The sequence below is a fragment of the Diorhabda sublineata genome, chromosome 4 (assembly GCF_026230105.1).
Source record: "Diorhabda sublineata isolate icDioSubl1.1 chromosome 4, icDioSubl1.1, whole genome shotgun sequence".
Taxonomy (NCBI): Eukaryota; Metazoa; Arthropoda; class Insecta; order Coleoptera; family Chrysomelidae; genus Diorhabda; species Diorhabda sublineata.
Genome location: NC_079477.1, coordinates 8,858,840 through 8,876,328, shown reverse-complemented (window position 1 = coordinate 8,876,328; position 17,489 = coordinate 8,858,840). Strand labels below are relative to the sequence as shown.

General features: G+C 30.3%; 1 protein-coding gene across 1 annotated transcript in view; it reads right to left on the bottom strand.

The window, feature by feature from the left end:
• Positions 1–254: 254 nt before the first annotated feature.
• LOC130442499 (protein Wnt-1) overlaps positions 255–17,489 on the bottom strand; it is a 57,094-nt gene continuing 39,859 nt past the window's right edge. Inside the window, exons 6-7 of the mRNA XM_056776659.1 lie at positions 14,303–14,610; positions 255–2,253 (exon numbers count right to left, since the gene is read on the bottom strand). Of these exons, the coding sequence (XP_056632637.1) occupies positions 1,669–2,253; positions 14,303–14,610 (893 nt within the window). The 3' untranslated portion in view covers positions 255–1,668. The remainder of the gene's footprint in view (positions 2,254–14,302; positions 14,611–17,489) is intronic.

Sequence of the window (17,489 nt, the reverse complement as noted above, 5' to 3'; positions counted from 1 at the left end):
CACAATAATATCAATTTACATTGCTAAATAATAAATTAATAGATTAATATGATAAAATAATAAATAAAACATGTATATTACAATTATGAGATACTACGCTGATATTTTTATATACAGTACGAATAAATTATATTAACACTAAATTTCAAAGATAAAATAATACAACTATAAATTATTATTCATGCAGCTATGAAAGAATATTCCAGTTCAAATACATAACAATTTTTTCTATATACACATTTTTTTAGAATTGCTAGTAACGTTATTATCGACGTGATGGATGTTTAACTAAAATTATTATAAAAAACTAGTTTACTGTTGTGAACTTGAGAAAATTAATGCAGGCGTGCCACAGGGCAGTGTGTTGAAACATCTATACCTCTTTTTCACGAATGGCATCGCAAAATTATGAAATTATATTTTTTCAACATTTATGAACGATACTGTCATATTAGCGGGGAGACATAGGAAAAATAAACGATAGAAAAGTTACGGGTATCAATCTTTAATGTACATAAATCGACAAAAATGTGGAGGATTAAAATAAATGAGTTCAAATCTATACACGTAAATTTTACCAATATAACTCAATACCTATAAAAATGAATTATAAACTCCATTCGCAAGTACACCCAATAAAGCTCAGCTTCCTTAGAAAAAGAAAGGAAGAAAGGGGAATAACCTCAAGTTAAATATAAAAAAATCGATTTGCTGATTTGATGAAACTTCATTCTATCTATATAATATTCAGCTATGATGCTATGGTATCAAATATTTTAAAATCGAGGTACTGAAAACATCGTAGTACATTCGAAATAGTAGCCTCCATAAGATCGGGATATGGATACTGTTGACCTAATTTACTACGAGTTATGAACTATGATGACATCGTCATAAAGGTAATCCAGTTCCTTGATAATGCAGGAAGAGTGAGAAAATTATACCCTTTGAGTGTTAGAAATGTGACGATCGTGTTGAGTAAGTTAGTAGTAACTTAAGCTAGTTACTGTTTGATTTTTAGATCTGATTTTAATGTTTACACAATGCCGTGCAAAGATAATTGATATAAAAAAATTTTCGGAAAATGTGTGACTATTGTATACCACTTTGTAAATTTGGGTTCTACCATTTTTTAACTTAGTCTTGAAATTTAGAAGGCGTAATCACTGAATCAACATTTAATAATATGAAATGACAAATATTTTATTATTACATTTATATTTTATTTTCATAAGTTAATAAAAAATCGAATTCTTCATTAAGCACTTTTAATTTTTCGCTGAGAAACGCATATCATCTCAGTAATAAAATGAAAAGTCAGTTTTTCACTATATACATATCAGTAATTTCTATATCTAAAGTTTCAGTCTTTCTATTTTACATAATATAATACTGATAAATCGAAATGTTTTATTTTCTATTCTTGGCACCATTTATACATTAATAATTAACGAACTATCAACTATTTTGCTAACAAATAAAAAATTAGATGAGAGGTGAAATATTGTTCTAGTTGTCACCAATATCTTGTCGTAGTGAAAGATTTTGACAATGTATATTTGAATAGATTCCATCAAGATGTACAATAATTTGACGAACTCTTTTTAAATTCGATAGTATAAATTAGACTACATTAAATTGACAAAATACGCATATTTCGACGTATTTTCAAACACAGGTATGTATAGTTTTTCTAGCTTTACAAATATCGCACTTAACTTCACAGCACCAATGGAACGTACAATTACATCTTTCAACTACCATAATTTCTTGTGTACGATATCCTCTTCCGCAACACATAATATCACAACCCTCCACACCCATGGAAGTATCATTACATAATCTTCCATGGGTACCTTGTATACCCAGTTTAGGATTTTTTTCACAAAATCCTGGAGATATTTCGTAGTATACGAGATCTTTAATACCGGGAGGTTTGTGATCTTTATTGAAAGGTCTCAATTGAAAGTTATATTTGTGTTGTCTTCTTCTATTTTCTCGTTTAGCGTGGATGCTGTTGGACATTATAGAGTTCGTCTTGGGATGTTTTGGCAGCCGATTACTATGTCCTTTGTTATTGTTTCTGCCATTACCTCCGTTCGAGGTGGTTATATGGGACGCTCCATCGAAGCGATCTTTTAATAAGTCACCTATTACACGAAAAGTAGGAAGACGCATCCAGCAGGTTTTTACTGTACATGAACCGGACATCCCGTGACATTTGCATTCTTGTCTCATTTGAGATTGAACATGCTGAAACCAAAGAACAAAATATTACTATAATTGAAAATAGAATATAATATTATTATGAAGATGACGATATATATTTTCAAAAATGAGATAGTTTTTTCTAGAAATTGATACTTCGATGGCAAATCATTTGTTCCACTATTTACAATGTGATAATAGCGACTCAATTGCAGTCATAGTTACTACTTATAATATATTTCCAGCTCTACTCCTCTTTTTTGTGGCATCTCAAAATATACGTAGTGACCTTTGTAGCTAGAAATCATCTAATATCATTTGCCACTACGAGGATGGTCCCAGAAGTACCTCGCCCATCAAAGAATTTTGGAAATCTGGAAATTTTGGAAACAAATATATTTATTTCTCAACGTAATCTCTTTACAGCTCTTTAAAATTTTCCTAGCGATGTTCAATAAGTTCGATACCATTTTTATAATAAGAATCGTCAAGGTCCTCAAACTAGTCGTTAATTGCCGACATCACCTCTTCATTGTTAGAAAATCTTTGACCACCGAGCTATTTTTTCAAGTCTGGAAACAGAAAATATTCTAGCTAATAGGGTGCATGAGGTAGCAATTCAAACTTCAATTTATTAATTATGAGCATTACAATAACCGATGTTCGAGCTGGTGCATTTTTTTCTTCTCTGTAAAATGCGGCTGTTTTTACTTAATTTTTCGCTCAAACGTTGTTATGAGTTCGCATAATAGTCGCCATTGATAGTTTTTCATTTTTCAAGCTAGTCAATGAAAATTATTCCACGCGCAGATGGAACGGTCTTTGCCTCCCTTGGAGCTGGTTTTTCCTTGTTAGTCCATTGTTTTCACTACTGTTTTGTTTCGAGTGTGGAATGATTAACCCACGTTTCATCCATGGTCATGAAAGAGTGCCAAAATTTGGTTTTAATTCTGAGAAAAATTGCCAAATACTCGATGGAATCATCTTCACGATGCTGTTTCTGTTGATAGCTGTCAAACGAATACTAAACAAACTTGAAATGTATATATCGATTTTGTACTTTTTAATACAGTGATATTTTCCAAGCATCTACGGCCATCTCTACGTCGGGCCAGATACTTCTTGGACAATCCCAGTATTTTATATTTAAAGTTTAGTTCAAGAATTCTCAGAAGAATTTGAACTTGTACTAGATATGAAATCTACTGTTGAAATCTAAACTGACTTATGCACCACTATCGCAAAACATATATGACATATAGGAAATCTTTCATGTTGAAATTTAGAAGTATTACTTATTTGGTTTCTACCTTGATGTCATTAAAACTACTGACTAACATGCCAAAGAAGATACGACTACCATCCAATTTAGCTAATATCTGGAATCCTCATTCAATACGTAAGTACTGTCAAATTTCATTTTATCAATCATAGAAGACTGTGTATTAACTGCACAAAATTAACTTAACGTCCACTCAATGCCTCCGAAAATAGTCCTGCATAACATAATATGGAGCTAACATTAAAATAAGAGCCAACGTCCTCCAGTGGAAAAACTAGCTTCACAATATCATAAAGACATTAATATTCTTTCATAAGCGGTAATAATATATAATGTATATGGCCAATGGCCATTGCTGTCAAATCACTTAAAAAAATAGTGTAGTGGAATATCTAAAGCTTCCTCAAATCGCATTATCATAAACTTACATCACACTTTTTTCTTACTAAATCGATGATAATTTCAATTTGTTAAGGCGTTATTACCAATAATAATTGATTGAAACAACTAACCCATTTTCCACTAGTCAACTCTTCCGATGAAAGGTATTAACCGCTATTAAGTAACCAATAGCATATCATTAAATCATGACTGCTTACAATTTTACGGACAATCTGATCAACTAACAATCTTCTAATTGTGCAATTGCATAAAACGATTTAAATTAAATTATATTGAACGAGTTGGAATAATTACGTTTGAAAGTGATTTATAGAAGGAGCGCTTCTAAATGCGATTTTTATGGGTTCCTAAATAATTAGAAATATTGTAACCACATCGAATTCGAGAATAAAAACGATTTATTCAATAGCTTCTTCGTGAAGTGAAAAACCACGTTCAGAACATTGTAAATCAAATACAGCAACTTCTTCGTAGTTTTATCGTAGTAGTTTTTAAATGAGGTACTCCTGAAGAAGGCGTAAGTAATAGTCGAGGAAAGTTGTGTTAATTAATCATAACTATTCGAATAGTCATAACAGAATTACCCATCTTATGTAAATATAAAATAAATTATCTCTATTTTATAGAAGATATTTTTAGTGATTTGACCTAATTTTGTTCTATATCAAAATATAATATGATATTCACAACTTTCATAATAATGTTAATTAATTTATTCACCCTTTGAATCTACAAATAGTAAATCAATATTAATATTGAAAACAAGATGAAATACAAAACCAAAAAATATAAGTAATAAAATAAGGTGATATTAGTTTTCTTCTAGTAATAGTGATGCTGTTCACATAAGACAGATAGCTCAATATTTATAGAATAGATCAAAAAGTCATCAATAAGTAAGTATATTATTGAACCAAGAAATATTGAGCCACATATATTTGAAAAAATTCAAAAAGTCTTGAAACAGAATTAAATATGTGAAAAACAGAATATTAGACAACTTAGAATAGAGAATATGTGGTTCCTACAAATGATATATTAATAAATATTTATCAAGGTCAGATTTTAGACTGAAATTAGGCCGATTCATAAAAAATATTTTCTATAGAAAATCAGTTATTTATTAAAATAAATCTAAAATTATTAATCATTATTTAGAAAATATAAATCAAAATATTTGAGAATTGACGAAGAAAATCGTATAGATATATACTGGACCCTAAAATTAAAAAAAAAATATTCGTTTTAAGTGACATATTGGAAAGAGCACGATGTATTATGCACTCAAGACACTCCAAATAAAATGTTTTTGAGTGGAAGTATCGCTAGAGTTTGTGGAGGACAGGGTAAACGATTTAGTCTTCTTCTCAAAACAACAAATCATCTTAATTGTTCTCACTACGTAATTGTGGATACATAGTTGTGCAAAAGAATCTCGAATACTAAATATCTCAAATCTTTGGACTGCAATTGATCTTGTGCTGTCTTGCAGAACCAAAATATTAAGGTAGTGATCTGGAAGCGGGGTTATCCGTTTGATATATATCTTCAGTTCCTGTTGTCTCGTCTTCTTCGTTCTATATATTATATTTCCAATTCTATGCACTCTATATTTCTGAAGGACAAACCAGCCTCGTATAGGCCCAGTATTCCCTTCATATAAAAGTCACTAATTTATTAGAAATTGTCACGTATTTTCTCTCTAGACGTAATAAATGAAGCAATTCTAAATATTATATTAGACGATGATTAAATGCGGATTGGAACTAGAAAATATAATTATAGAATATATAATTATGGGCTATACAACTTTTTGTGAGAACAGACCATAACATATAAAAACCATTCTGTAAATGATTGAATAAATGATCGTTTTCAATAGTCTATTATATATATATAGTCTATTATAATAGTCTATATATATATTATAGACTTCCTTCATTATCTTACCTAACCCAATATAATCTAATTTGTAGTATTATTCCCAGAATCTCGTTTCATACAGAGGGCTACAAAATCTCAAAATTATTTACGTGTATGAAACAAATTTTGTTATACTATTAAATATCTGGATATAATCCTTATTCCATATCCATGGTTACAGCACTGGAATTTCTATTGAAATTGAACGTATCATGACGAATTAAGTTTAATTTGCATATTTTCTTAGACGCGAAGTAGTGTGGAGTGCGATTTATACTTTTTCTCTCGAGCGCAGAAACTGTTTCGTACTAAATCTTTTCACGCTTCAGTATTTTATTGCTTAAGTGGTTTATACCAGAGTAATTATACAAATTTATGATTGGCTCGAAGCCTAGAACTTGTAGTTGGAAAACCAAACAAGTCGTACATTCCTTTTTTGCGACTCGAAATATCACTTGAGATTATATACCACAACATTAACAAAAATAATGGGAATATTATTGATGAATCTGAAATAATTCATTGTTTTGATAATATGTACAATGAGTGTATTTTCATAATGGGGGAGTTGAAATGAGTAAAGCATACTCAAAATATTCTTTCCTCATAACATTGAAACATTAGCTAATGATATCTTGAATGATTTTACACAGTCATTGTTATTGATAAAATTTTAAATAGCTTGACATAATGATATGCCGCTGGCACTAATTCCCATTGGTACAACGGTCAACCATTGTTGGTCATTACAAAATATAAACTACAATATGAAAGCGCTTCCAGCGTGTACAGACTTATGTCGCTAGCTCAATGGCGTTATGGATCTTGCTAGAGTGGTTTTCCTTGGTCTCGATTAATATCAAAGCAATTTTGAGAGAAAAATGAATTATCTTGTAATATTTGATCCAGTTCAAAGGAAGGAGCATAAAAAACAATAAATTTCGTTATTTTTCCCCAAGGAATAAAGCAGTAACTGCTTCAAGGATAACATTTTTAAAACAATATACACCCATTTAATCTCAGGATCTATACGTTTTTCTTGATATTGCCTGTTTTTAATATTTTTTATTACAATTCTTTTATCGGAAGTCTTTTTTGTTTGTCATTGGTAAAGGTGAAAGTGATATCACACATTTTAAGTGTGACGTGAGACGTGACACATGGCTGGAATACTCCCACATATCACTCAATTGCAGTGACATGGTATTGGAAGAGCCCAAGTAACACACTTAAAATGTTATATAACTGCAATGTTAGAAATATCAAGGGTTTTTAAGGGTAATTTAGCTTATTATATCTTTCGGTGAACGATTTATTTTTTATAAACGTTTATTCTACTTCCTTTCCAAGCTTTCATAAAACAGCGTTATTGTTGTTTTTTATGAGCTTCAAGAGAAACGTTAAAGTTATTTGATTGGTACACTAGTACCGTTGTTCGCATCGTTTACACACAGAAGCTGTTTTCGGTCCAAGAGATCTAAAAGAAGTTTTATATCCCCTATTTAACTATTCTAATAAGCTTCAAAATATTCGCGGGAATAGATGAATTAACTTAGTTATTGAACTTTGTTAATATATTATTTCAGCTTTATTATATCTGTAGTGTGACACCTTCATCTACTTATATTTACTTTAATAACATTTTCCAGTGTCTTTCCAAATCAGTTGATCTATTCGTAATAGGTACGACAATAAATAAAATGATTAGAATGTGATGTCATTGTGATATTGGCACTCATATTGATTAGAGAACAGCCGTATCTCAAAAAGAAGTTAATGATAGTGTTATTTGAGTCTCCCTACCAAACTGTTAACTGAGAAAATTACTAAGATTAACATAATAATGAGCTCGCATTAGGTCGTTCACGTTGTCTAAGGGTTATTTAGATGTAGAGAAAACTTATACGTAGCCATATTCTTTCACTGTAAAGTAATTCTGAATGATGGTAGCAACAACAACAATATATAACAATAGGGAAGAATTATATGAATAGTTGAATTTGATTGCATTCAATGAAGGGTTGTCGCTTTTCGAATTATCGTAGACATGTTTCACTGTAAAGTGGATTTTCTTGATAAATTTTAGTGAAATAATTATCTTCAACGTTTCATGATCAATAATATTTATTCTAGAGAGGTTATGATCGAGAAAAAAGTAAATCTCTCAAATGATAAGTGAAAAGTGGTAAAATATGATTCTTTACTGATAGAATATAATTACTGAGTAGTGGCTTAAGAGTGTAATAAAATAGATAGAAAAGAGTTCTCTTGTGGTGCTACACTAGCTCTATATATTTGATATTTTGTGTTTTGACTACCTCAATAGTATGGTCAATTTAAACTGTCCTATACAGATAAACAAGAGCTATTCAAATAATGGACGTGTTTCTAACTATTTTGAATACCATTTAGTTTACGAAAATAGTTATGTAAACGGTTATTTTTCGTTAATAAAACTACTTGTGTTACTTGGAAAATGATAGTATTTAAGAAAAAACATTGAAGCAGCAAATAAAATACAATGTATATAATATCAAGTAATAATGTGTCAGCCTTATGATAAGCTGCAGAATCTCCATCTGCATTTTTATTTCGTAGGATTGTTTATATTGTCGAAAGCCGAGAACTAGACAAACCAGCAACAAATCTACTTAATATTCACATGATACACCAATTCATTAATTACAATGTAGTTTTCCTCTATTTAGCTTGGAATTGGAGAATGTACGCGAAGAACAAATCGTGGCGATGCTTTCATTTCTCAATGTGACAGCACTCGCTTCACGTACCAATATTTATGTTGGCAGTTGTGATTGCACGAATTCTGGTCGATATATAATTTCTTTGAAGTCGATACCACTAATGAGAGCAGATATTTTCTTCTATTTATCTTCCTCAATTAATTTTACCGATAGCAGAGTAGTTCGAGGGTGAAATACAGCTGGTTCAAGCTAATTTCATTCATTCTGACAGGAATATGTTATGCTACTGATAAAAATTAAGTTATTTTTAAGTGCCGTCGATTACAAGCTCGTCATAATTTCTTCTGTTTCTTAATCCTGTTCGTCTGGTGTTATCTTAACTGAAACTCGTTCTATTTTTAATACTTCTGCGGCAAATATTATTATTTATTCCTATAAATTCTCATAAATAACAAATTACAACTTGATACAACAATAAATACTACTAAGTTATGTGGAATTTTCTATGAAATTGTTAATTTCGAATTCTGCACCCATCTACTTTTGAAAAAGCAGTGAATATATAGTCGTTCATAGTTGTTCATAATTTTTGATTTGTAAGAAAAGAAAATTTTATATTTTTCAGTTATGTATAACTTTAGATAGGCTATTAAAATAGCCATCAAAATGACAGTGTTGGACGGTCTATTTAACAATTATTTCACTTAACATTCATGATCAACGCTAATTCCGGTTGAAATATTCGAAGAATTATACTGTAGTCGCCAATAAAAAAAACTGTTAGACTCATTTGTTCATGTATGTAATTTGTCCTCATCTCTATTCGAGTGCTATCTTATAAGATGTAATGGGGCGCCCTATGGGGCACAGATGTGTCTCTTAGATGTAAAGAGACTAGCTGACTCCCCGTTGTGAGACACCGTGTTACACGGGCTAATGCTCCACAAAACATATGTTTCTTGGCTATTTAGCCGTGTATGTGAAAGGGCCAGTGGCAGCAACATATTTTTTCCAAAAATACTAAATACAGATATATAAATGCAGCACAAAATGATTCAAAAGGAAATTTCTGGATTTTGCAAAAAAGTAATTTTTTCTTTAAGCAATTGATTTATATATGAGTATAATAAAAATAGATAAATAATAATTTGTTTTTTTTTATTATACACGCTATTAATAAAAAAACTATTTATGCAATTATTCCATTCCCAGAAACTTGGTTTGTAATTTTTTAGCAGTATTTAGCTCATGAATTTCATTTGTAATACTTTGTGATTGATTGAGACCCCAATATAACTTTCAACGATACTGCTAAATCCCATGATTCTCTACTTTATAGGCAAAAGACAAATAAAATCAGAATCTTATTTAGTATGCCCATTTTCTAGTTATAGAAAAGTAGCGGCTTCTATTGCTTATTTTGTAGAGATTCATCAACATACGGCAACAATAAATCAATTAGATTTTTTAAATATGAACAGTTTAACTTCGTTCTATGATTGGGTAGTTATGAGTGTTATGTAGTATGCTCAGTATGAATAGAAATTCCAGCTTAATTGTAATTTAAAATTCTAATTCATACATGGAAATTTTAAATAAATATATCACAATAATATCCAATTGTTAATAGTTCTACTTACTTCTCATATACCAATTTTAGTGGTAAAATTAATGAACTGAAATTTTTGAATATTTATATGTATTTCGAAAAGAAAAAAACATATTTCATGTGGAATGAAAGTGATTAATGTACTTCAAATTTCAAATCTCTCATACGGATCTAGCGCATATTTCGGTTCCATTTCAAATACATCGGAATTTTTTTCAAATTAAAATAACAAAACTCTGTTATTATGAAGTTGAATTGTTTTTAACATGTGAAAAGTAATATTTATACACTTAAAGTCAAAGTCAAAATAAACATTTGATTTACTTGAAGAAAAAGTTATTAATTTTCATTATAGTCAATAATTCAATTTCTTCGTCTAAATTCAACACTCGGTAGATCTGTTCCTTTCATGTTGTTATTAGAAAAATTGACAAGAATATTGAAAAGAAGTTTAGAGATATATTTAATAAAACAATTCTTTTGAACAATCTAATTTTTACTATATTTCCAGAAAATAAGAAAACTTTATAAGTTTACAAAGAATCCTATTCGAAGTACCTATGATTTTGTTTGGAAAAAACGAAAGTATATTTTTGTATACTTGTACAGCTTTGAGTTTAAGGAAACCTGCTGCATATTGCGATGTATAAGTAGTTGTCTTAATTTTGTTCTCTGGCCTATCAATTACCTCCAAGTATCTATCATAGCTATTAATTTCCTTCTCTTCGTTATGAGTTACATCAACATTCTTGGCCAGTCTCCAAGACGGCTAGATTAATTTACGAATTCCAAGTTCACTAGTCCTCTCACTTCTTATAGAATCATTATAAGAAATGTATGGTAGATATAAATAGACTCATTTAAGTGAAAAGTGGATACATATTTTAACGTTATCATTATAAGAGATCTACTGTTTGTATTTATCAATTTTAGGTATTGCAAAATAATATACAATTTCTGTTAATTCTCCAAAGAAACCTTTCTTTTATGCGTACTCTACGCCTTTGGAAATCACGGAAAATAAATGGTACTTTATAACGGCTCAACCGACTTCTTTTTCTTATTCTTTTACCTTAAAAGTCGTCAATTTAAAGCGTGTTTTGCAAGTAAAATATAAGGATGTGGTTAACAACAGTTCTACTCGACTTTGCGGGAATTAGAAAATTTCATGTAATGATTATGCTTGCCTTTCCATAATATCAAATTTAAAATCAAAAAAGAAAGTTTCAGGTAGTATAAACATAACAGACTATAAATTGAATAAAGAACCTAATGCAGATAATTTTTCTTAGACGATGAAATCTATATATTCTAAATAACTTTCTATAAAATAGTGACATACGTCGATCTTGATTTCAAGAGGGATACATTTCATCATAATATATGTATACGTTTACTTGTACTCACTACCCTACTAAATTATGAAATATTATGAAATTTATGAATAGGTTTGTGAAAATAACTGTTCTGAGGGAGATTTTGAAAATAAAAACATGAAATTCTTGTGGTTTTGAGGTATTAGGTTTGGTTGTCAATCAATAAATTATTAATATTAAGATATTCTGCGAACTTGAAACAAATTTTAAGTAACATTTACTCATCAATAATTTTTTAAAAAAATTAGAGTCTACAACAAAGATTTTTTGAAAGAAGTATCACCCGACACCTTTTACAATATAAGTTTAGGTAGGGTACTTTTTGGTTACAATATTCAGATGATCAAACATTACTTCCGCCTACTACACATTTTTAAACATGATTTGTCTACCGTCTATTAAAAAACCATGCCTTATAAAAACAATGGAAAAAGCCACTGCAATTTGCAAACAGCATTTAACTATTGTAGATTGGAGTTCAGTAAGTAAACTATAGTCATTGAGAGATGGGTATAATTCTTCGACGAATTAACGTTTCAAATTTTAGTGAGCAGTAGCATCCAGAATATCTTGTAAATAGAGTTGAATATTCAGTTACTATCATTAGGTTGTTCTCATGTCAACTAAATGCATGGAGTGCCTATACATTATGTAAGGGACCATGGGGGAGGACCAGCATTAATAAGTACTAGAAACTCATCTACTTCCACAACTAGAAGCTTGGTGATGCATACATGGATATATATTAATGCACGATTTAGTACTATGCCTCTCACGACTGAAAGAATCTCCACTATTTCACCTACAATTTGAATACTCCCCTCATGTGAACTCCATAGAGAACCTGCGAGGGCTTACTGAACGGGTTTTCGCCAAGAAATTGGTCACCATCAAGCGTTAGAGAATGGCGTCGCAACATGCTAAACTCTTACCCTACACCTAGTAGCTGTGATTGTAAATATTAACAATAATTTTATTAGATTTGTGCGATTTTCTATTTTAATTTTTTTCACAAATGCACCGTTTCTCTCACGCAAGATTTTTATGATGATAAGATAATTCTTCTAAATAAAAAAAGGTTACAAGTTCCTGAAATAATTATTTCTTCAACTGAACCTGATAAGATAAAAATTTGGCTAAGGCCTCTAATAATTAGGCCACCAGTTGTAAGTTATGTAAACGAAAGTTGGTAATAATTAGCGGAAAAATCCTCTATTGAGTAGAGTAAAAGTCGATTGCTATGGATAGAAAATATGAACGCGCACACTTTATGATATTACTGTATTCATCTATTCTTTTTCTATTTTTTCACATACTACAACAATTTCATCCAGTTTTGCACATTGTATATATCTAAGCATAAAATGAATTTGTACTTTACTTAATAGCGGATTCCTCAGCTAGTTATTGAAGACTCAGTTCGTATGTGATCGTTCCTTTATATTTTTGTAATTATATGATCACCATATACTCTTTCATTTGTGTTATCATCAACTTCCAATATTTCATTAATTTTTAAAGAGTAATTGTACAAATATTCACACCAGAACTTTTATTCATCACATTTTGAATAATTTGTGATTTTCCAAATTGTTTCATTATTTTTTGTTGATTTTTAAAAAAATTTCCACTGTCCTGGTATACTTATATATAGTAAGCTATGAAAATGTTGTCCTAATTAAAAAACATACACAATAAAGTCCGCATTACGATCGAATGAGTGGCTTAATAAAAATATGAAAATAAATTTTAGTTGCCTTGAGCAAAATGTTACTTTATTTGTAATGTGTGGTCTTAGTAGTCAAGGTATAATACATATTAATACATCTTAATAAGACCACCCGGTAGTAATCACTGGTTTACGCATAAATCATTCCTTTTTCTTGCACTAGACAACATTAAAAACCTTTTAATATTTCATAGATTTTTAATATACCGAAGAAATATTTACATTATTTCATCAGATTATATTCGTGACAGAATTATGATCATCACGAGCTTGAATTTGTTGTTTTTTCAACACATTCTTATTAATAGCTTTTTTGATATTATATTTTACTCCCATAGCTCTTCAATAAAATGTTCTTAAGCTACAGGTTGGTTAATAAACTTTGGGAAATAAAGTATTTCCAATTTAAATATAATTGAATTCGAGTATATAAAATCGGCCTATAATATAATGTCAAGGGCATATAAATTGAAATCCTGCTCGATATGATAATAATTTGAACGGAGAAAGAAAAGAAAGGGAACACTTCATTTCAATTTCTATTTAGCACTATTCATTATATTGTAAGGCAATACTGAAAGAAGTCAATTTTTCTTCTAGTAGATGTGTCTTTCCAAAATAGAGATATCAGTCAATCGCCAGCCCTCTTCTTTCAAATTTTCCGATCTCGCTTACTTTTTGTCTTCAATGATATATCCCCCAATTGAAGAGAATAGGTTGAAGAAATGTTAGTAGGTGCTCGGGAATGGACAGATTTCTAGTTTGTCCACCTTGAACGTGTTTCATTAAACAGAAATTAACTTTTGTTCGCTTAGAAGACTTGATTTTATATGGTTTATCCCGAGGCTACATTGTTTACAACCAGAGCAGCGAAGTCTTTCAAAAGAATCTTATTCGTATATCTATCTAACATCACTTTAGAGTCTCTTCCAAATGTGAATAATCTCAAATTTTCCACTTCCAGCCAATACTTTTCTTTTGTATCAATAGGGAATGAGTTTTATCTCCAGCAATTGTAAATTTTGGATACAGTTTGGAGTATTAGGATTGGACATACAGAAATATACTTACCCATCGCCCCGCTTCATTATTATGCAGATTTATCTTCTCTCTTAAAGACTTGCCCCTTTCGCCTGTATCGACAAACTCCCGACTTACATCGAATCCGAAGCCGATATTGTCTGAACAACCACCCCATTCAAAATCTCGAACGTTAGCTACAGCAGCTGCATTGTTGCCGTTCGCAAATACTTGAGGTCTACCTTTGTAATGTGTATCACAATTACAGGTATCAATGGTACCTTCACTGCAAGCTCGTGCTATTGAATGCGTCACTGCTGCCGATGTAATAGCATATATAAAAGCAGTTTCTCTACAACCTGTAACAAAAATTTTCTATTAAAATCCTATTGGCGTTCTTACACCAACCGATACGGCATGACTTGCTGTATCGGCAGTAATTGCACAAATAGCACAAATAGCAATTGGTTAGCGTGCCAACTTTTTTTAAAAATTATTTCCGTGTCTCTAAAAAGATATGTTAAGAGACACAGTGACTAAAATATCTTTTTTCTACTACCGTACGTAAAGTACACACTTTTGAGTGCGTAAAACTTTACTGTAAGCAAAAGTGCGTAAAAACGTATTATTAAGGTCTCTGTAGTGTGGTGTCTAGAGTACAAGGCTGAGGCTGATGGTATTTTTTATTTTTTATGTGGCATTTATAAACGCTGAACAGAATTCAATAACACAAATTCGATTGTAATTTTTTTAATTTGTTCTAATCTTGATTAAAATGTATGAAATATTATTAAATATTTGATATATTTTATAAGGAAAATTACCGTACTTATATATACTTCTGCATTTTGATAAAATTTCCGCCAGTAGAAGAAATATTGTATTCAATTTATGTGCAAAGGCCTTTTTTCGACCCATGTGATTGTGACAATATTCACATTCGTCGAGAAAAGGCTATTTCACACACTTGTTACATAAATAACTATTTTTGAATTATTGAAGTAGGGTTAGCTTACTCGTAACTCGGCACTACTGATAAATGACCTCGAAAACACCAGTGAGAAGACTGCTGCTCAACGACAGATCGTCGTGTCAGTAGATGTGGAAATGCTGTATGGCCGTCACTTGATAAAACTAATTGTTGCTTGAAATTTCTAATAGCCTGTTGGTACATCCAGTTCCGACAATTTAATCATTAATCATATGCTAATGATATTCATACTTTGAGGTTAATTAAAACAAAATGTAACGCAATATAGAGGGCATGTTATATATTTAGAAAATTAATTAAGGTTATTCAAAATAGTGACAAATTTGGTGTAGCATATAATCACTTTAATAGTTTGGAGGACGAAGAGGAACTACAACTTTATTGTTTATAGTGAATCCATAAGAGCATTGAAAGATTTGACAAGATCTACAATATTAATCTGAAGCAGTAGATACAACTATTTTTGGCTTGAAGCATCATTTGGTTCGATTCTATCATATGATACTCCGTGAATCAATCTTTGACATCTTACTCTCAATTCCATAATAATAACTGGACCGCTAGTTCACTTAAGTCGATACTATTGATTTTCACGTGAAATGATTTTGAAATATTTTGATTATTGTTGTTATTGAATGGAATTTTGCTTTAATTCCTCGAATATAACAAAATAAAGATAGATTTCAATTAATCTCAAATCTCTTTGAAATATTAAGATTAATATTTTGCGTGTTCCGTAATTACTGCTCAGGAAAAAAAATCAAAAAGATCGCACTCCTACCAGATGGTACATTCAATCATCTCCAATTCGTCTCACATACTGATTAGGAATATATACCGGAAAGTCTAGGTAGTAATTTATCCCCGGGGAGTCATCCTTTATATACTTTAAAGACCTAACGATCACTTTATCGTAAAGAAGATTACCTTTACTTCTGTTTAGGTATAATAACGGGGTAGTCCATAGCTCTTATTTTATAGACACAATGAGTAAGTTGCTTCAACAATTGCAAGGCTATTTAGATTTGCAGGTGAGGTTGAAGGGTGTACAATTCGTATCCTGTTCACCTGAACGCACTTTGTTAGATATTTATATATTTATTCCAATATTTTTATACGAGGATTCTTAAAATATTAATGTAATTTCATACTTTTGAAAAAATTGTTGTTTCTATGCTAAACTTTCAACTAGTTACTTTGTTTTTGTTCTATTCACCGCATGATGAGAATAACTATATTAAACATGAATGTATGTATAGAGAACTGAGAAGACATATTTATGGAGGAAGCTGGTAACAAAGAATAATTTGAATTGATACCTGAAAAAAGATCAATAAAGACATAGAAACAGAAATGAAATGCAAGCATTCAAATAGTTTGAATTGAGTAAAAATATTTTTAATGGAGATGGGAAAATGCCACTTTCCAATTTCCTCTCTCCATCTTAAATATTAAAATGTTTCAGTTAACATAGTACAATTTTTTTCAAAAATATTTGCTTTTACGCCAATAAACTGTGAACTAGTGATAATTTGATAGTAAGTTTACTACTATCGTACGAGTTTAGGGAACCATGTTATTCACGACGAAAAGTAATTTGATGATATTTACTGACATTGAAATATTTGAAATGATACCTGAATAATACCAATGAAGATATAGACACACAATGTACGGAATTGATTCATTCAAACAGTTTGTGTTAAAATTATTTATTCAATTCATATTAAAATATTTCAGATGTTTAGATCACCAAAAAATTACCGTAAATTAATGAAAAATCTCTTCCAGCTCAATATACCATCGAATACGGTCCTGTATAACGTACTTCCTCCACCATAATATCTTTTTTTTGTAATATTATTGTTGGAAAGTACGAGAATCTGAATCATTATTTCATATAAATGGAAACTAATAATTACCAATTTCACACCTATTACTACCTTAATTACATAATATGAAGTTTGTTTGTAATAACATCACAGTATAAAAATAATATGATTAAATATATAATCATGTTAGCGTCTCCTTCATATACATAGGTAAAGATATTAATCATTGATGGTGTTTTTTAATTTTATTGGAAAAAAATATTCTAGCATTTGTTGGCTAATACTTTTATTATTATTGCTGACAGTATGAGATTATGTAATGAATATAAACTAAAAGTGATAAATCCTTGGACAACAACCTCATTATTTGTACGTAATCACATTTTGAACTAAGAATAGTGGTAGGGTTAAACTT